This window comes from Rhinolophus sinicus, linkage group LG03 (genome assembly GCF_036562045.2).
Source record: "Rhinolophus sinicus isolate RSC01 linkage group LG03, ASM3656204v1, whole genome shotgun sequence".
Taxonomy (NCBI): Eukaryota; Metazoa; Chordata; class Mammalia; order Chiroptera; family Rhinolophidae; genus Rhinolophus; species Rhinolophus sinicus.
In genome coordinates, this window is record NC_133753.1 from 95,920,802 (window position 1) to 95,943,274 (window position 22,473).

General features: G+C 35.8%; 1 protein-coding gene across 17 annotated transcripts in view; it reads right to left on the bottom strand.

Moving 5' to 3' along the window:
- Window positions 1-22,473, bottom strand: part of MYO9A (myosin IXA) — a 265,178-nt gene that overhangs the window by 180,532 nt on the left and 62,173 nt on the right. For 9 of the 17 annotated variants that reach the window (XM_019735965.2, XM_074328218.1, XM_074328213.1 and 6 more), the window contains exons 5-9: window positions 16,616-16,715; window positions 15,967-16,023; window positions 11,160-11,257; window positions 7,700-7,826; window positions 672-761 (exon numbers count right to left, since the gene is read on the bottom strand). In XM_019735965.2, the coding sequence (XP_019591524.2) occupies window positions 672-761; window positions 7,700-7,826; window positions 11,160-11,257; window positions 15,967-16,023; window positions 16,616-16,715 (472 nt within the window). Of the gene's footprint in view, window positions 1-671; window positions 762-7,699; window positions 7,827-11,159; window positions 11,261-15,966; window positions 16,024-16,615; window positions 16,716-22,473 lie in introns of all 17 variants that reach the window. The other 8 variants (XM_074328221.1, XM_074328215.1, XM_074328212.1 and 5 more) reach the window with 2 other exon arrangements.

Genomic DNA, 22,473 nt, shown 5'->3' on the forward strand with positions numbered 1-22,473 from the left:
TTCTTATCAATTTCATAAAATTACACTATAAAACAAGTCACCTTTTCAATAACTTTCCTACTCCTATACACCGTAGCATAATAATAATAATAATAATAATAATAATAATAATAATGGCTCGCTATAGCAATAAATCTTACCTGGAAGCTTCATTGTACAGTTATTTAAAGCCATGAGACTGGGGGAAATAACCTAGACAAAAAATATAGACAAGAAAAGACAAAGACACCGACACCCCATCTTTCAAAGGTGAGGAAGAAAGAAAAAGCAAACAAAAGGACTACACAGGAGTGGCCAACAATGAAAAAGTAAGCCAGGAGAGTATGAGGTGCCGAAAATAAGAAACTGCCTCAAGAAGAAAAAATCAATTAGGTCAAATACTGCTCACTTATAATTCTACCTACCATCCATTCACCCCATATGAAAAATAAAAAACTTAAGAATGGTGAACAGATTAAGATCCTTGGAAAAAATGTAAGTCTATTGCTTAAAGTCACATTCAACTTTAAGTTTCCAAGTTGATGGAAAGTTCACAAATTTCAAGGCCCCAGAAAATACTTCAGTCAACACTCTGTTGTTGTTATTTTCATTCTGTTAAGAGAAAAAACACAAACCCAAACTTCTAAAAAATGTTCAGAGTACTTTGATGTCAGAGAAAATCATACTCGTACCTCTGCCAGCTTGTATGGTAAAATAAGCTTTTCTCCCACTGTCACAGTCTTCCTCGTAACTAATGCTTCAAATAGCATCTCTTCTTTAACCTATAAAGTAGAAAAGTAAATTTAATATGTAAGACTTATGACAAAGAGTTAAATTATTGTATTGAGCCAGCCCGGTGGCTCAGGCGGTTAGAGCTCCGTGCTGCCAGTTCAATTCCCACATGGGCCAGTGGGCTCTCAACCACAAGGTTGCCAGTTCAATTCCTCGAGTCTCGCAAGGGATGGTGGGCTCTGCCCCCTGCAACTAAGATTGAGCACGGCACCTTGAGCTGAGCTGCCTCCCGGATGGCTCAGTTGTTGGTTGGAGCGCGGGCTCTCAACCACAAGGTTGCCAGTTCAATTCCTCGAGTCCCGCAAGGGATGGTGGGCAGCACCCCCTGCAATTAAAATTGAACACGGCACCTTGAGCTGAGCTGCCTCTGAGCTCCCGGATGGCTCAGTTGGTTGGAGCATGTCCTTTCAACCACAAGGTTGCCGGTTCGACTCCCGCAAGGGATGGTGGGCTGTGCCCCCTGCAACTAGAAAACGGCAACGGGACCTGGAGCTGAGCTGCACCCTCCACAACTAAGACTGAAAGAACAACAACTTGAAGCTGAACAGAACCCTCCACAACTAAGATTGAAAGGACAACAACTTGACTTGGAAAAAAGTCCTGAAGTACATACTGTTCCCCAATAAAGTCCTGTTCCCCTTCCCCAATAAAATCTTTAAAAAAAAAAAAAGAGTTAAATTATTTATTCAAAAGAAATACAGAGAAAAATTAATGACATTAGCAAATATACAACAGAGAAAAACAAAGACAATACACTGGGAAATTTGAATACTGGCAAAAGTGGAATGTAAGCGTCCCACTCACCCCACTTCCAAAAACAAAAGAAAGAGGTAAAGGGGGTCAAATATATGGTGATGGAATTGATGGAAGGAGAACTGACTGAGTGATAAAAACACAATGCAATATATAGATGATATAGAATTGCACACTTGAAAGCTGTATAATTTTTTATTATTTTTAGTTTCAGGTGTACAAAACAACACAATGGTTAGACATTTACACCCCTCACAGGGTCATAACCCCAACAAGTTGACCACCACTCTGACACCATACATAGCTATTACAATACCATTGACTATATTCCCTATGCTGTACTTTACATCTCGTGACTATATGAACATATTTTTTAATTACAGTTGATATTCAATATTATTTTATATTAGTTTCAGGTGCACAGCACAGTAACTAGGCATTTATATAATTTATGAAGTGATCCCCCTGATAAGTCCAGTACCCATCTGACACCTTACATAGCCTTTACAACATTATTGATTATATTTCTCCACACTGTATTTCACATCCCCGTGACAATTTTGTGACTACCAATTTGTACTTCCTAATCCCTTCACTTTTCTCACCCATGCCCCTGAAACCTATATAATTTTACTAACCAATATCACCCCAATAAATTTAATTTTTAAAAAAGAAAGAAAACAAGGGTAAATAAGATAGATGGGTCTTTTAAAATTAAACTTTTCTTTCTGATGATAGAAAACATCATCTTTCTGATGATGGAAAAAAATGTTTCATTGTGCACAATATGGAAAGTATAGAATAGTACAAAAAACATTTTAAGACAATCAACCATAATCATACAACCTGGAGAAAGGGACTAAAAAGTGACAACACTTCTTAAATTCCAAGAACATTACAATGGGTACTAATTTATGTTTCAGATGTTCATTTAAACAGAACACTCAAAACATTCACTGTTGCCTGAGGTAACAACAAAAATTGGAAAAATAAATAAAATCAATCCATTATTTTTAAAACATTTGTTAAAATCTAAACCTATACTTATCATTGAATTGAATCACTTTGGGAAGGAGGAAAACTAAATCTTAACTAAAAAGTTTACATTTTAATTAAACCAGTTACTGTGCCTACCTTTTAATTTTATCTCAACAACAGCCTTAAGGCTGCAATTATTAAAATCAATTGTAACCAATTAGAGAAGAACGTTTTTAAAAGTAATTGCTAAGAACTAACTATAGGCAGGATATCTGGGGGTCCTGTCATAACTTCTAGCTCCTCAACTTGGAAGTATATCTTTTTTCTATTACCAAACCTCTATTCCTGGAACCAGGCCAAACTGTACATAACAAGAAAGAATTTTAAACGCTTAGGATCTAAAGTGATATTGGCTATCAAATCACATGAGCTGTTAGTTTAACTCTGACACTGGTAAGCCCAATTCTCAAGATGGGATTTCTCCTTTTTCACCAACACCTGGGTTCCTCTCTTCCCACTCTCTCACCAAAGAAGGAATGCTGCACTGGAACGAGAAACCTCGGTACTTGTTGAATGCCTGAACTTATGCGTAAGACCACTAGCCACCGTGCCCTGCATCACCACAATATCAAATGTTTGACTAAAATACCACCTGAAAGACCTGACTGAAAGACCATCTGTTCTCTGACCCTCATGACCTTCAAAATTACAACCTTTAGGTATCACACCCAACTTTCTGGAATTTCTTTCCAATGAGTGAGTCTAGTTCCAATTTACGGTACTCCTCTCTTCTCCTGTCCCTTCCTCAAGGCTACCTCATTCTATTCAAGTTAATAAGCAACACCCAGGCATGTACAAAATAATAAACTCTACAAAGTTAGATGAAGAAAAGAGAGGCATCCCATGCTTTCAAAGAGCACTGCCGCCTTATAATGGACACAAACTAGTAAATAATTAACTCTGTTATAAAATCAAAATTAAATTATGCTAAGTTGAAATTGATGGAGCCAGTTTAGACCATTTACTAAGGTTAAACCCCATGAAATGGCACAAAAACCAAGATTTGAAAGATGAGTAATATTTTAATAGAAAAAAGCAGGCTACTCATAATAGCAAAAAACTGGAAACCACCAAGATGTCCTTCAGTAGGTGGATGGATAAACAAACTGTGGTCCATCCAGACAATGGTTGAATATTACCCAGCAATAAAGAGAAATGAGCTATCAAGCCATGAAAAGACTTGAATCTTAAATGCATATTGCTAAGTGAAAAAAGTCAGTCTGAAAAGGCTACATACTGTATGATTCCAATTATGTTACTTTCTGGAAAAGGCAGAACCTACAGAGTTAGTAAAAAGATGAGTGGTTGCCAGGCACATGGAGGGAGAGGTTGAACAGGTAAAGGGGATTTTTAGGGCAGTGAAACTATTCAGCATGGTACTGTAACAAAGGATACATGACATTATGCCTATGCCAGAATCCATACAGCACAAAGAATAAATATTAATGCATACAAGGTTTCTGAAAATTATTTAAGATGTTGGAGGATCCCAGGAAAGAATGTACACCATGACAAGAGAAATCTACCCGTGTAACAAACATATGAAACAACCTCAATGAAAAGAGTGGGAGGAAAAGGTACTGACCTAACTGATTCAGGAAACGAAGAAGTATGCAAAACTAAAGGCAAAAGTGGGAGAAGATATTTGCCAATGATACATCTGATAAGGGGTTAATATCCAAAATTTATTAAAAAACTCATACAACTCAAAACCAAAAAAACAAACAACCCTATTAAAAAATGGGCAGAGGACCTGAATAGACATTTCTCTAAAGAGGACATACAGATGACCAACAGACATATGAAAAGATGCTCAACATCACTAATCATCAGAGAAATGCAAATAAAAACCACAATGAGATACCACCTCACTCCTGTCAGAATGGCTGTCATCAATAAATCAACAAACAACAAGTGTTGGCAAGGATGTGGGGAAAAGGGAACCCTTGTGCACTGTTGGTGGGATTGCAGATTGATGCAGCCACTATGGAAAACAGTATGGAAGTACCTCAAAAAATTGAAAATGGAACTATCTTATGTCCCAGCAATTCCACTCCTGGGTATCTATCCAAAGAAATCCAAAATCGAAAAAAACATATGCACCCCTATGTTTATTGCAGCACTATTCACAATAGCCAAGATATGGAAACAACTGAAATGCCCATCAACAGACTTGATTAAATAAAGACACTGTGGTACATTTATACAATGGAGTATTACTCAGCCATGAAAAAAATGAAATCTTTCCATTTGCAACTACATGGATGAACCTTGAGAACACTATGCTATGTAAAATTAAGTCATACTGAAAAAGACAAGTACCATATGACCTCACTTATATGTGGAATCTAAAGAACAGAATAAATGAGCAAACAAAACAGAAATAGACTCAGAGATATAGGGAAAAAAAAAAAACATTGGTTGCTAGATGGGAGGGAGAAGGGGATGGGGGATAAGGTGAAGGGATTAGAAAGAGCAAATCACTAGATACAATATAGTCATGGGGATATGAAATACAGTATGGGGAATATAATCAACAATGTTATAAAGATTATGTAAGGTGCCAAATGGGAAATGGACTTTTCAGGGGATCACTTCATAGACTGTATAAGATGCATTACCAATGCACCGTACACCTGAAGCTGAAGTAGAATAATATTGTATGTCAACTATAATTAAATACATAGGAGGTCTGCCAATTAAGTTCGAGAACCTGCCACCGTGCACTTCCATTGGCAGCACTGTACAAACAGCTCGGTAAGGTTTCATAACCTTGGTATATCACTGTCTCACAGCTATATTCGTGTTGATGTGTGGCGGTGTCTTGCTGAGCGGCATTCATTACTGTTGTTGCATGTTTTTGTGTGCTGTCGCGTGAATGTCTGAGCCTGAATTAGAACAACGAACAAACATTTAATTTCTCATTAAACTTGGCAAGAGTGAAAGTGAAATCAGGAACATGTTAGTCCAAGTTTATGGGGATAATGCCATGAAGAAAATGGCAGTGTACAAATGGATTAAACGTTTTTCTGAGGGGAGAGAACGTGTCACTGACGAAGAGAGGTCAGGGAGGCCAGTAACAAGCAGAACTGACGAAAACATTGCAAAAGTTCATTGAATTGTGCATCAAACTTGTCAGCTGACTGTGAGAAACATAGCAGACCAAGTAAACATTGATAAAGAAACAGCTGGGCCGGCCCAGTGGCTCAGGTGGTTGGAGCGCAGTGCTCCTAACGCCGAGGTCACTGGTTAGATTCCCACATGGGCCAGTGAGCTGCGCCCTCTACAGCTAAGATTGTGAACAGCGGCTCTCCCTGGAGCCGGGCTGCCTTGCGTAGCCAGAGGTCCGCGTGTGCTGCCATGAGTGGCCAGCGTGAGTGGCTGGCAGCCGGCAAGAGCTGCCGTGAGTTGCTGTGAGCGGCCGACCGACGACCGGCGACCAACTGCTTGGGGGGGGGGGCGGTAGCATAAGGCGCATAATACCAGCATGGGACAGGGAGCTGTGTCCTACATAACTAAACTGAGAAACAATGGCTTGAACTGGAGGTGGGGGAGAAAGGTGGGGGAAAGAAAGTGGCGGGGGGAGAAAGAGTTAGAAAAATCTTAATTGAAAATCTTGGCATGAGAGAGGTGTGAGCAAAAATGGTCCCGAAAGAGCTCACTGATAAAGAAAAGCAAAGGCAGTTTTTAGCCAATAAACAAATACCTGTACTGGAACACCCTCCCTACTCACCTGATCTGGCTACCAATGACTTCTTTCTTTATGAGAAGATAAAGGAAATATAGAAAGGAAGATATTTTGATGACATTCAGGACATCAAGGGTAATATGACACTCTGATGGCCATTCCAGAAAGAGTTCCAAAACTGCTTTGAAGGGTGGACTAGGCGCTGGCATCAGTGCATAGTTTCCCAAGGGGAGTACTTCGAAGGTGACCGTAGTGATATTCAGCAATGAGGTATGTAGCACTTTTTCTAGGATGAGTTCACAAACTTAACTGTCTGACCTCGTATCTGTGTGTGTGTGTGTGTGTGTGTGTGTGTGTGTGTGTGGTCACAGGATGGGGAGTACAACATAAGGAAGATAGTCAATGGTATTGTAACCGCTATATGTCAGAGGAGTAGTAGATTGGGGGAGGAGGGTTATCATTTTGTGAGGGGTGTAAATGTCTAACTATTACATTGCTTTGTACCCCTGAAACTAATTTTAAAAAATGAACCATTAAAAAACAAAAACTAAAACTAAAGGCAAAAGGAACTACACATAAATACTCTCCTATAGTTGACAAAGTCATTTCCCATGGGTGTATGGGTTAACAATTCTAATACCGCTATACACGTATACTAGAATTGAATAATTAAGTAAGTGAATGGAAGCTGGTGGGAAGATAGCTTCCTAACTGTTAAGAGTGGGAGTTTACAGATAAGTAGGGGGAGAAGGCTAGAATGACACGTGATAAATTAGAAACATCAGGATGACCTCATATTTTTATACATAGATGGTACACAAAAATTTCTGTAGACATATGAAAATACCCAGTCTAGTCTACACACGTGTATTTCTTTACTCTGTCAGAGAAGAGGGCCTATAAAAAAATAATACCCCTGTTAAGATGAATCTGGCCAAGATGAGAAGTTAGCTGGGAACACATGAGAAATCATCATTCCAGAAAGAAAGAATAAGGTAATAAAGTCTTTGATGTGAAAGAAGCACGGTAGGAGATCACCTCTGGTTCCTATTTAGCTATGAAGAAAAAGGATTCCTTTTCTCCCCGTCCATCCAGTTACCCAATCTTCAAATAAAATAATCTAACCAAAATCTTAGTATGAAAAGAAATCTCAAATGTAGAAGAAGAAAAACAAGCACAGGCATAGAACATTCTATAGTCTAGAGGGAAATAGTCATCCTCTCCAGCAAATTGAGGGATTGTGGATATCTGGGGCAAGGGAAGGCAGGAAAGGAAACCCAAATCTTCTAAAGATTGTGGCACACTCAAAAAGCAAAAATTCATCTTTTAGAGAAACACTATTATTAATAAAAAGCATTAACCCATTTACCCCTACAAAATGGTTACACAAAATAAAAACTGAGAAGTTACCCAGTATTTGAAATGACAAATGAGAATGTAATCACTCACTTCTAATAATTCTGAGACAACAGGCAGAACTTCAGGATTACAAATGTCTATGGAGTCATCCCGGTATGTCTTCTTTTTATAACAGATATTACCCAAATGTAGTATTGCTGAGAGAAGAGAGAAAATCCTGCAAAAATAAAACCACAAATTATAGCTTGCTTGTGTGCATTCTCTGAAGCTTACTTCATCCCAAAAATTCTAATCAAGCCAATAAACCAGCACAAATATGTAGTATTTAGTCTTTAGAAAGTAAGAAATGAGAATCACTAAAATTTATTAAGTGCTTACTGTGTTAGGCATTGTGCAAAGTGCTTTATACAACCTTAATTTCAGTACTGTACCACTTGTCAGATACAGTTATTTGAACAAGACTACTTGCTGGTGTCTGAATCTTGTACCACTTGCCAGATAAAGTTATTTGAAAGGGACTTCTTGCTATTGTGTGTAGTAGTTTCTGTACACCAGTTGTCTGTAGAATCTGCTGTAGTGTTTCTGAAGTTCATGCCTTTCAAAATGCTTTTCATCCTAAATGGAATGCCCTTTCCCCACACTGTCCATTTCAGATCTACTGAATCAGAATCTTCAAGGGAAAAGCGTTGGAATCTGTATTTTTTAACCAAGCCTAGGTGATTTTTTATTAGTAGCTAAATTTAAGAAGTGCTTTCCCACATCGTATTATGGCACCCTTGAGAAATGCTTTTTAAAAACAGTCTGAGGCCACTGGAGAATATTATCTAATATCAGGCCCCGACTGAAACATCTTCATATGGACCTTCTGTTTTGTCCTTCCCTCCCGTCTCAGAGGAACACATGTCCCTCTTCCAGTCAACACTACTCCCTCCACGTGTGCTCTCCATCCCATGAACTCCAGTTTACTCGGGAACATTATTATACCTCTTTCCTGTCTCTCACCTGAACCTACAAGAACTTTCTATCAAAACAATCTCACGTTCGCTTCTCTCTTACTTTAAAAAATCCATCCTACATCCCACATCTTCCACTTCCCTTCACAAAAAAGCTTACTAAAATGTTAACTTATACTCCTTGTCTTCACTTTGTCATTCGTATTTACTACCACATTCCGGCATCTGCCCCCCGCTAAAGTGTCTCATAGAGGTTACCAAGGACCTCCATGTAACTAAGAAGAGTGTATTATGTCCTATAGTTACCTGACATCTCAACGGCATTTAACACAACTGAACACTCCATCTAAAAGTGATTCCTGGAAATTCCTGTATACACACATCTTTGTGCCTTGTCCAATTATTTCCTTAGGATGAATGTGTCCTATTAATGACTAGGAAATTTTAACTATGTATTTTCCTAAAATTAGGAAATATTCTAAATAAAACAAAGATTTACTCTAGGGACTATTACTTTCAGAGGTCCTGAATTTTAATTATCTGTGAAATTAAACCTATCAATTAGAATCAACATCTAATTGATACGCTTAATTTCACAGATAATTAAAATTCTTTAAAAGTTTGAATCATTAACATGAATCAAAATACAAGTCAATTATAAAGGAAAAAAATCATAAAAGTATTCTGCATTAAAGAGGAAATTCAGTATCAACTGAAACATTATAAATGCTAATGGAAGCCAAAAAACATAAAAACACAAGTTCCTAAGCCATTTTTTAAAAACTGTTTTTAGCAGTAGTTTATATGGTTGCTAATTACATTGTTTCAGGATTTTGGGTTCAAAAATCAGCACATTAATGTTTTCTCACACATACATATGTGATGCACAGATAGTCTCCAACAATAAGAAATATCATATAAACAATCAATATACTATACATAATTCAATATAAAAAAGATTCATAACTATGAACAAGAATCCTTATTCTCAAAAGGCTTATCATCTTGCATTAGAAGGTAACAACAAATTACTACAGGGCAGGATATCTTAAAATACAGAAGGTAGGAACAATGCACAGTTAAGGAAAATGTCATTAAAAAGGTAGTACTCTAAAGCACACAAGTTTCAATTCACATGCCAAATTTCTAGCTGCCTGCAGGGTGGTGTTTAGAGGGATTCTGGGGTAGATCTGAGTGTAGTAGTGCTGATTTATGAGCAGTCAATCATGGTCACACGAGAGGGTAACTGCGGTACACATGATATCCAAAATACCTCAAGTATTTGAATGAGTGACAAAGACATGAACATCATTCCTTCATGGAATGGAGAAAACATTAAATATTCAGACTACAACATGAAGTTTTAGACAACACCATCAGTCTAGTAAAAATGCAAAACTTGTGTTAGGGAATACCTGAAGATAATTAAGTGATAGGGAAGGGTCAAACTGAATGTCAGGCTACTAAAAACGTAGTATTTCCAGTGGTTACCAATATGGGATACTGTCAAATCACAAAATATAAAAGTCATCCCTTGGTGTGTGTTTCCAACTTACGTTATCTATCTTATGCTATCTTTAAAAAATGAAATTGTTTCACTATTATTTAATACATAGATGGACACTTTAGTTCATATGCCAGTCAGGTGTCACGTGAGATAAATGTAGTATACTGAGAGAAGAATGTAAGTAATGCAGCATGGAGGAATTGATAGCGTACTCTCATTTATTTAGTAACTTTCAAAGGAATTGCAGCTTATGTCACCAATTAAATGGGTTTGCATATTTATATATTACATTATTTGGTTTTAACTTAACTTTCATAAAAAGATTCTGGTAAATAATCTGCTAATTGAAGATTCATTCCAATAATGTAATTACAAGCAAACAAGAAAATGACAGAGCTGGTATTTTTCAACTCCTCCTATGAGATTGAAAGTTGACAATATAATCAGATCTGACATATTTATTAACACTAATTCCTTCCTCAAAAGAATAGTTATGTTACTATTTTCTTCTGGTGAGAGTCAAGGCTGTCTTTAACTTTAAATAGTTTATTTTATTTTAAATATAACTTACTTCACCTTTTACTCAACCTTTTTACACTTCTATTTTGTTTATATTTAGTAAAATGAACAAAATATGTTACAATAGACATAAATTTACAGAGGAAAATTATGTTTTACTTATAGGTATGCGTACCTTAGTAAGATTAGAGATCAATAATATAGAAAACAAGAAACTATAAAAATAGTGTTATAAAGTACCAGTTTTTAAGTAAGGTTCATGAAGCGGCTTCAAGGGCACCATGAACTCTTAGAATTATATGCAAATGTTTATGGGTTTATATTTTACAGGAAGAACAGCTCCAGCTTTCAACTGATTCTCAAAAAAATCTCAAAGAATACATGACAAAAAAAGCAATTAAAAATAAGTCTTTTAGAAAAATTAATTTTCTAAGCAACACCTAAGATGGAAGAGGCACTAGATCAGGAATATAATAAAACTGTTTCAGAGGACCAAGGAAGAGGAATTTTTGAAACACAAATCATAATTTGTTTTCTACTGAGGGTATAAGGATACAATAAATAAACTCACTGTCTTCGTGTCTTGGGAAGAAATCCTACCATTTCCATGGCCAGTTGTAAGCGTTCAAAGTCATGCCTCAAATCTTCCCCCTCCACTGTGAAGCAATCCTGCTTATAAATGAAAAAAGGGGGAAATAAAGATTACCTATTGGAAACTAACATAAACCACTCAGAAACATAGTAATTTTAGATGAGTATACCTATGTATGAACAAATTAGAGCTGATGAAATATTTAGATACAGTCAAATTCATTAGACCTTTTATCTTACTATAGGTATGCAAACTAAACACATATTTACCAAAATACCAGTAAGTTACCTTTTAGTCTCCCTTTCACAATCACCAAGGCAAGAGTCTCCAAAGTAACATATTATTCCAAATTTAATTTTAAGAGGTTTTGAAGAGTTTTGGAGACCCAAAGCACTCAAGAGAGCTAAATTGCACAAACAAATATTATTTATTCAACAAATATTTAGTAAATGCCTATGCATATTTCAAGTCACTGCACTAGGTCCTAGGACACGAAAATAAATTTTAGAAGAAGCAGTAATTTAGTTGAGAAGTGAAGCCTAGATTTATATGATATAAAGGTGTTTGTTATACAGATGTTAGATATAAATAGCTCCTAATGAAATAATATAAACAACATGTAATCAATCAGCAAAGAAACAAGTATATGTTAAAGTACAAAAACCTGCAAAGAATACTCATCATATGAATCAGTATAAACAGTTGTGGACTACCAGATTAAAAAATATTACTTTTTTAGAGTAACCCTTCTTTTTCAGTTCCCAAAAAAGTGAAACATTAACACTGTACCCATAAGTCTTTAAATCCCTTTACTTACGTTCTCACAATCCATTACTTACATTTTCAAAAACCTCCTCAGACATATTTACTTTTGTTCATGCCTATCCTCCTATGTAATGCTTTATCAAGTACTCAATAAATGCATGAACTGCTATCTGTTGTATTCACTGCAGATCTCCAACATCAAGTCAGTGACAAGTAGGTAATTATTGAAGTAAATATATAATCATTGAATTACTAAGTACTGAACTGAATGAAACACTCCTTTTTGAGAAATAAATGTTCACTTATTTTTTGAAAAGTATTTATCAAGCATCTACCATGTACAACATGCTTCACTGTAAAAATAAGTTAATGAATATATCTGTATAGCTTAAAATTAAATAGTAAGGCTTAGAATGCTGTTATAAAAATATGTTTATTCTCTATATGGAAAGGTCCATATGCATAGTTTAACTCTAAATTCACTTCAAGAAGAATTCCTTCTGAGAACCCATGCATGTAATTGTCTGCCTATAAAAATTTTGGTAAGCAATTTTAAGACACATTTCTACAACCATGACAATGTCCTACTCACTAAAAATTTTGACATATTTTTTACCGATAGTTAAGCATTTTAAAATGCTCTTGCTTCTCTTCCCCCCAAACCACAGCTCATTCATTTTATGAATTAGTAAACATTTTTCTATAACAAATAAGTGGGGAAGGAGAAAAGCTATGCTTCCACTATGTAAACTCAATGATATAGCAATGATTCTCATAACTGATAGTGTTAGCTGCTCCCCAAATGAATATAACAACATATACATAATATTGAGAAAGTAAACTGGTAAGTTTCAAAGAATAAGGCAGGGCACTAATCCACAACTGTTACAACCTGTTCCTCTGACAAAAGATAGCTGATTCCTCTTGTCTAACTCAGCTCAAGCTCTGGTCTTACTTGATAACATGCCACTGCATACTCTACACAAACACACCAAACTGTTCTTTCACGCGATCAGTCTTTTTTCCCTTTGTATAGAATGATGAGAAGCCTCTCTCATTTACAAGTGCCCATAAGCCAGGCATGCAGTAGGCATTTAATGTGGATATGAAGGAGAGAAAGTAAAGGGTATAATCAAATTAGACTTTTTATTTTCTATGTTGTCTCTAATTTTTAGAGTAGTGTTTGGAAAATCATACTTGTTATAACTACCAGTTGATAGTGCAGGACATAAATCACAGCAATTGAGAGCTAGTAACGATACTGGGGATCATTTAAGAGAAGAATATGAATGTGAATATATAATAAATGAAATAACCTGACTAGAATCCCAGTTACACTAATTTGTTTCACCACCATGGGGGAAGTCACTTAAATTCTGAGCCACTGCTGTTTTTCATGTGAAAGGTAATCATACTAACTCCAACCAGGAGGTTTTATAAGGATCAAATATAATATGGATGTTAAAGTGGTTTTTAAATGGGGGGAAAAAAAAACAAAAAAAAAAGTTGTGCAGCAAGACCTTATATTGGACTGGCACCAAGTGAAGAGTAATGCCAGAAAGGCAATATTTGAGGGAGTGACCACAAACATATACTCTCAGGAAGGGAATGGCAGCAGAGTCTTTGTGCTGTAGAAATACTTCAAATAGACAGAACTGGAAACACTAGACTCAGGTGATCCTGCCCACGTTGCGTCAGGACCCACCTGCACTGCAGCAGGTCTACACCCTGGGGAAATAGGCTGCCAGGTAGGTATTTACAGGAGACGTTTGGGCTCCTGTAAAGATAGTAATGACCAAGGTGTGAACTTGGTCTCAACAAGATAGTAAATTCTAATCCCTCTGCAGCATGGTAGACATGACAGAATTCTGGGACTTACTATGACAATTCTCATTAAAACTCTGCCTGATAATTGGACCCTAAAATCATTCAAAGCTTGGTTCAGAAAAATGCAAAAATTAGGTGAGACTAACCCTTTATATTGAAGTTACTCAACACCAGCTTGAAGTTAGAACTATTAGATTATTACCATTTAAAGAAGGAAATTAGCATTTACTAAATATCTTCCACATATGGGAGTCACTATGAGAGTCACTTAACATATATAATCTCATTAACTCCTCGAAACACGAGGAGATAATTACAGGCATATACACATAATTGTACAACTATTTGTAAGGGAGAAAACAGAGTTGGAGGGTAAAAAAGTGCACCTAAATGACAGGGGTAGCCAAAACAAAATCTGCCCAGTTCTAAATCCTCTGCTCTGTCCCATGCAACACTAGTTGCTTGAGCTTATTTAATAGGATAATCCTTACAAGGAATCAAATCACCATACATTGGCAACACCAGGTCCCCTGCTAAAAGCAATTTTCTCACTATAGTTCCCCTTGGAGTCATTTATACAATCCCATAAAATGTATAAGTAATATAACACCAGTGGCAGAACAGTCCTTAACAATCCTCTCTTCCTATAATGCTAGTCACATAAGTTCTAATAAGTCAGAGGGAAATAAAGTTTAGTTCGCCCCAAAATACACTATGAGAAGGAGCTAAGAGGAAAGAACACATCAAAAGATCCGCAGATTGCATGCTTGCATTAATTGTGAGAAAAAGCAACAGAAATTAATCAGAGTTCAAATTATAATAGCTTTGAAAACACAATAAGCAGGAGGGTAGTGATGATAGTGTTCTTAAGAGAGTAGGAGAGTATGGCTACAAAGTGTTTCTAAAAGGAAAAGATGGGTAATAATGGTTCCAATGATGGCAGCAATGGTGGAAACATTTACTGTGCACTTACTAAGTATTAAGCACTCTATCAAGCTGTTCAGAGGCACTGTCTAATTTAGTACTCACAGAAGTTCAGATAAAGACCATTATCTGTACAGGCAATCAAGCTTCATATTGGCCATGAGTTTCCAGGTCTCCTACCTATTTCCTAGTGAGGCATAGTCACTTGGTGTACTAAGTAAATGGATGCCTATCAAGAGTGGCAAAACAGCATAAAATTTTTCTACCAAAGTTTATCTATTAATTTAAATGTCTAAAATTTATTTTCCTAAGTGTTAAACCTGATACCATAAATTACTTCATTTATTATGAAATGGTAATGCAATTAAACTTTGTCCAAAGGAAAAAATTAATGTCCATTAATTTTCAATTCTGAAATAAACTAGTTTTGTAATTAGTGGAGTTTGTAATTACGTGCAGTTAAGAATTAAAGTCATGGTTATTTAAAACAAGGACTAAGACGCTATGTTTCCAGAATGACTAGTTAATAAATTAGTTCATTAGTTAATAGATACAGATGAGCATTTGTTTACAGCCATTTACATCTGACCTAACTGCAAACCGAAGGGAAGGAAAAAAGATTTTTTTGTGCTCTTTTTATGACAATATACTTGTCCTTATAAAATATAATAAATAAAGCTAAATTTACCTAATAATTTTATAGCACATTATTTCGTATATGCCCTTAAATCACTCAATTTAAAATGTAATCTTATTTATACGAATTTCAATTCTTAATTTTTGGAAAATTACATAAAGGCTGTAACCTCTCTTGCTATTACAAAATTCAAAGAAAAACTATATAAGTATTCATTATATAAAAGACTGTTAACTGACAAATAAAACAGGAAGGACGTAATTTTTAAAATAAGGGATGAATAGTAATGAAACCACTAAAAAATAATTGAAAAAAATGTCAAGAAAAAAACCTGTAGTTCATAAAGATTTACATCAATGCTGAAATTAGGAATGCAATCAATTTATTATTTATCAAATACTGAATATAGCCTAAATGTTAGCAGAAAAAAATCCAAAAAATGGAAATTGACTGGTTTTCAATCAACAAACCATACACATACAAATCAATTCAAAGAAATTAAACACTGATTTATCTTCTTTCCTAGATTGTTTGTACGCCAGCTGATTTTCTTTCTAAGTCACAAGATAGATGCAAATGAGTAAGGTGAGGGGTCCTTTAACAGGAACAGAGTGTTTAGGTACTTGTACTGACCGGCTCAGAGTCATAGCAATAATCATCCCAGCTCTGTCTGAGGGGTTTCTTTGTTATCTGAAAGTAAGGCAGATTAGTTAGGTAGAAGTAATGGTTATTATACTTCGCTAATTATCTCTTAGATACAGTGTTCAGGTAACACTTTGATGAAGTTCATATTGAGTGTTTAATAGAATCATTCACTAAATTATAAAAATAATCATACTAAGTCAGTATCACAGTTATCATGCAAAGAGGTATATGTATTAGACTTTGAAATATGCAAATAAGGTTTCAAGTAATGCCTTGCAAAGGACAAGCATTAAACTTTAGTAACATTTAACATGCGTGGTCTGTAAAAGGTAAATCACTCTGAAAAGAGTAAAACACTTTTCTAATATAGAGATACCTATAAACATTTTATTATTCTCTTAAAGAGTCTCACAAAAATCAAAAGGCATACATATAAATAATCTTTTCAAACTCATGAGAGTAAAAATTTTTAACTTTGAGAACTGTATCACGCAAATTTTTAGATTGCATGTAAGAAAATGCTAGCTAATATCCATTGCCAGATATGGGTAAAAAAGTACTAGAAAAAAAAAACTTTCCTCAAGAGCTAAAGTTTAATAATGGCCTACATTTTAAAATGCTTTTTATGAACTCTTACCTGATTGAGATAATGATATTCTTCTGGTTGTTTCAGATGGAATGCTAACCTCTCTTCTTCACTTGCTCCTGCCAGGAGGTAATAGAATACATGATAGTTCCTGTTGGAAACAAAGAAGTATGGCTTTATAATGAACATGATCTATGCTTATCATTTAAGGGGGGAAAAAAAACAAACATTAATTTTTTAGTAAAATGTTTTAGTTTTGCTACATTTTTTTAATACAAAGGTAATAAGTTCAACATATAAGTACTGTAAAATAATGCTTTGGATACTGAATTTAAAAGAGGGGTGAAGGTGGCAATAAGGCAAACTTATGACCTCTGAAAATTCCCTCCTCCAAAAACCAGTTAGAAAACAAGTAAACTTGCTGACATCAACTTTTTAGAACTCTGGAAATTAACCAAAAGCCTACAACAATCCAGAGGTATTTACATAAGAAAAATGGCTAATTTCTCAGTAAAAACAGTAAGCTTTGTGGCCTTTTAACTTGTCCTATTCCATCTCCCGCTCTCCAGATCCATGGTAGCCTTCAAAACCAACAGCTTACAGTCGTGGTGAACACCAGAAGCCTGACAATCTCCAAAAGAGGACAGAACAGGGTTGGAGCTCATTCAGAGGCTCGGTCCCTGAAAAATATCATCATTTGAACTGTCTGGTGGTTCCCTGGTAGAAGCTACATTCAAAACTGTGTTTATTTGACCTGACCCAAAATCACTCCAGTGTGAAACTCTTTTCCCTAGGGCATTTGTAGAAAACAATTACAGGCTTTTTTTTTTATATGTCGTTGTTTGAAGCAGTGGGTAAATGCTGAGGCAAACTATAGGCTAACCAAAAACATAAAGGAAAAAGCTGGGAGATAAGATCACACGGTCTTTGAAAAGCTCCAATATATTCCTGGGAATCCGGATGGCCATGTGCATGCATGAGGCTGTGCACGCACCCAGGGCTGCTTCCCAACTCAGCAAAGACCAGAGGGAGCAAGCTCTCTCTTCTGCCTAACCATGAAGGTCTGCACAAGCAGAAAGTAAAGGCTAAGGCAGAATTATCAAATGCCTACCTGAGTGGGAAAGGCATGGCCCAATACACACACAGAGCCCTGAGTCAAAGATGAGGAAACTTTCCAAGCATTTAAGGAAATCTCTGTTTAATCATTAGCTAACCAAGTAGATATACTTCAGTGGCCATACTCGAAAAAGAATACAGACCTCATGAAGTTATTTCAGAAGAGTCAAGAAAAGTACATCAGGAACAAAAACAACCCCCCATAAAGCCTGAGAGGGGGAGAATCTCATCTCCAGAACTGCCCACATGATTACTTAGAATGTCCAATTTTCAACAAAAATTTATGAGACAGGCAGAGAAACAAGTAAGTATAACACACACAAAGGGGGGGGAAACACTCAATAGTAACTGTCCTTCAGGAAGCCCAGACATTACTTACTAGACAAGACTTTTCATCAATTGTTTTCAATATATCCAAAGAACCATAGTTAAAGGACTAAAGGGAAATATCAAATAATGTCTCATCAAATAGATTATCAATAAATACATAGAACTTAACAAAAAAATCAAAAAGGAAATTTAAAGTTGAAAAATATGTAGTCATAAAATGAAAATCTGGAGGAGCTCAACATCAGATCTGAACAGATAAAAGAAGGAATCAGTGAACGTGAAGCTAGGTCAATTGAGACTAGTCTGAGGAACAGAAAGAAAAATGAATGAAGAAAAATGAATAGAGTATCAGAGATCTGTGGGACACCATTAAGTAGACACCAACACATGCTTAATGTGGGACACCAACTTATGCACAAGGGGAATCCCAAAAAGAGAGGAAAGAAAAGGGCAAATATTAGAAAAAACAATGACCAAAAACTCCCCAAATTTGATAAGTAACATTAATCAGCACATCCTAGAAAATCAACAAATTCCAGGGAGGAAAATTCAAACAGATAAAAACCTAGACAAATCAAGACTATAGGAAGACAATGAAAAAATGTCTAAACAACATAAGAGAAATGCTTCAAGGAATCCTAATATAATATTACCAACTAATTTCTCATCAAGAACCATGACAGAAAGATAGCAAGTTCAAAGTACTGAGAGGAAAAAACTATTGATCAATAATTATACATCCAGCAAAACTATCCTTTAAAAATAAAGGAGAAATTAGGGCATAGCCGGATAAACAAAACCAAAGAGACTTCATAGCTAGCAGATAAGCCCTACAAGAAATACTAAAAGAGAGTTTTTCTCACTGAAATGAATGGAGACTAGATAAGCTTCAATTAAACAAGAAAAAATAAACAGCACTAGTAAAGGTAACTACATAGGTAAATATAAAAAAAGTATAAATTTATTTTTTGTTTATAACATTTTTTTCCTCAAAAATTTTAAGGACATCTGCAAAACGCAATAATTACAAATTTGCATTGATGGACCTATTATAAAAATGTAATTTGTATGATAACAGCACAAAGAAGGGGGAAAGGAATAGAACTACAGAGCAGCAAAATTATTTGTATACTATGAAAAAGTAAGTTGTTATAAATCTAAGCCAGATTGTTAAAAAGTTAACTGTAATTGCCAGGGCAACCACTAAGAAAATAAGTCAAGAAATATACCGCTGAACCTTGAACAACATGCAAGTTGGAAGCACCAACTCACTGTGCAGTCAAAAATCCACATTTAACTTTTGATGCCTCAAAAACTTAACTACTGATAGACGACTGTTGACTGGAAGCCTTACCAATAACATAAAAATTCAATTAACACACATTTTGTACGTCATATGTATTACGAGGTCAGACAATTAAGTGCGCAAACTCATCCTAGAAAAACTGCTCCATACCTCATTGCTGAATATCACTATGGTCACCTTCGAAGTACTCCCCTTGGGAAGCTATACACCGATGCCAGCGCCTAGTCCACCCTTCAAAGCAGTTTTGGAACTCTTTTTTCTGGAATGGCCATCAGAGTTGTCATCGTATTACACTTAATATCCTGAACGTCATCAAAATGTCTTCCTTTCAGTATTTTCTTTATCTTCAGGTAAAAAAAAGAAGTCATTGGGGGCCAGATCAGGTGAGTAACGAGGGTGTTCCAATACAGTTATTTGTTTCCTGGCTGAAAACTCCCTGTGAGCTGGTGCATTGTCGTGATGCAAGACCCATAAATTGTTGTCAAAAAGCTCAGGTTGTTTTTGTCTTTTTCACGCAGCTTTTCAGCACTTCCAAATAGTAACCTTGGTTAATTGTCCAGTTGGTACAAATTCATAATGAATAATCCCTCTGATATCAAAAAAGGTTAGCAACATCATTTTGACTCTTGATTTGGACTGACGGAACTTTGTAGGTCATGGAGAATTGGCTGACTTCCACTGTGCACTTTGATGCTTTGTTTCAGGGTCATCTTGGTACACCCATGTTTCATAACCAATGATAACATGGCCCAAAACATCATCTTGCCTCTCCAAAAGGTACTGGCAAGCTTCGACTCTCCTTCGACTCATCGGTGAGCTCCTTCAGGACCATTTTTGCCCACGCTTTTTTCATGCCAAGATTTTCAGTTAAGGTTTTCCTAACTTTCTCTACCAATGTTTACTTGGTCAGCTATGCTTCTCAAAGTCAGCCCACGATTTTGACACACAATTCGATGAATTTTTGCAATATTTTCATCAGTTCTGCTCGCTACTGGCCGCCCTGACCTCTCTTCAGCAGTGAGTGACATGTTCTCTCCCCTCAGAAAAACGTTTAATCCATTTGTACACTGCCATTTTCTTCATGGCATTATCCCCATAAACTTGGACTAACATGTCCCTGATTTCACTTCCACTCTTGCCAAGTTTAACAAGAAATTTAATGTTTGTTTTTTGCGGTAATTCAAGCTCAGATTTTCTGGTGACAGTACACAGAAACATGCAACAACAGTAATGAACACCACTCAGCAAGACACAGCCACACATCGACAGGGACACAGCTGTGAGACACTGATATACCAAGGTTATGAAACCTTACCGAGCTGTTTGTACAGTGCTGCCAATATAAGCACACGGTGGCAGGTTCTCGAACTTAATTGCCACACCTCATTTGTTATGTATTCTTACAATAAAGTAAGCTAGAGAAAAGCAAATGTTATTAAGAAAATCAAGAGGAAGAGAAAATATATTTATAGCACTGTATGTGTTTACTGAAGAACATCTGTGTGTAAGTAGACCTATGCAGTTCAACCCAGGTTGTTCAAAGTTCAACTATATAATAAAAGAAAAACACCAATGGAATTAAAATGGCACACTTGAAAATGTCTCTTTAATATAAAACAAGGCAGTAACAGAAGATTAGAGGAACAAAAACATCATAAAACACATACAAAACAAATAGCAAAATAATATTCATAAATCCTAGGTTGTAATTACATCCAAGTGGATTAAACACTTCAGTCTCAAGGTAAATAACTGGCAGAATGGGTTTTTTAAAAAAAGATCTAACTACACACTTCTTACAATAGACATACACTATAGACTCAAAGACATAAATAGGTTACAAGTAAAAGGATAGAAAAGACATCATGCAAACAATAACCAAAAGCAAGTTGAATTGTCTATACTTACATCAGATAAAATAGACTTTAAGACAAAAATTTTTACTAAACGCAAAGGTCATTTTATAATGACAAAAGGGCCAATCCATCAGGAAGCTGTATCAATTGTCACCATAAATACATCTGAAAACAGAGCTCCAAAATATATGAAGTAAAAACTAACAGAACTAAAGGAAGAAATAAACAATTCAAAAGTGCTGAGATATTTCAACCTCTCCCCACCCCTTCAATAATGAACAGAACAACTAGACACAAGGTCAAAAGGGGAAAAAAGAACTTGGAAAACATTAATGCCAACTGGACCTAAGAGACATCTATAGAATACTCCATCCAACAATAGCAGGATACATATTTTTTCAAGTACCAATGGAATATTCTCCAGAATAGACAATGTTAGACTAAAAATCAAGTCTCAACAAAATGTAAGAGGACGGCATCATTCAAGGTATGTCCTCTGACAATCCTATTACTATAAATCAGTAACAGAAATTTCCAAAATTCACAAATATGTGGAAATTCATCCACATACTCCTAAATAACCAAAGTTCAAAGAAGAAATCACATAGGAAATTAGAAAATACATTGAGCATTTTTTCATATATCTGTTGGCCATTTGTATGTCTTCTTGGGAGAAGTGTCTGTTCAGGTCCTCTGTCCATTTTTTAATGGGATTGTTTTTTGTTGTTGAGTTGTATGAGTTCTTTATATATTTTGGTTATTATCCCTTTATCAAAGGTATTATATGCAAATATCTTCTCCCATTCAGTTGGTTGCCTCTTTGTTTTGTTGATGGTTTCTTTTGCTGTGCAGAAGCTTTTTAAAGTGACATAGTCCCATTCATTTATTTTTGCTTTTATTTTCCTTGCCTTTGAGGTCAAATTCATAAAATCCTCTCTGAACACAAGGTCCTTAAGTTTAGTACTGACACTTTCTTCTATGTAATTTATTGTTTCAGGTCTTATGTTTGGGTCTTTGGTCCATTTTGAATTAATTTTGATATATGGTGACAGCAGCCTAGTTTCATTCTCTGCACATGGCTTTCCAATTTTCCCAGCACCATTTACTGAAGAGGACTTCTTTTCTCCATTGTATGTTCTTGATTCCTTTGTCAAAAATTATCTGCCTGTATATATGTGGGTTTATTTCTGGGTTTTCAATTCTGTTCCATTGGTCTTTTTTCTGCCAATACCATGCTATTTTGACATTGTCGCTTTGTAGTACAAGCCAAATTCAGAGAGTGTGATATCTCCACCCTTGTT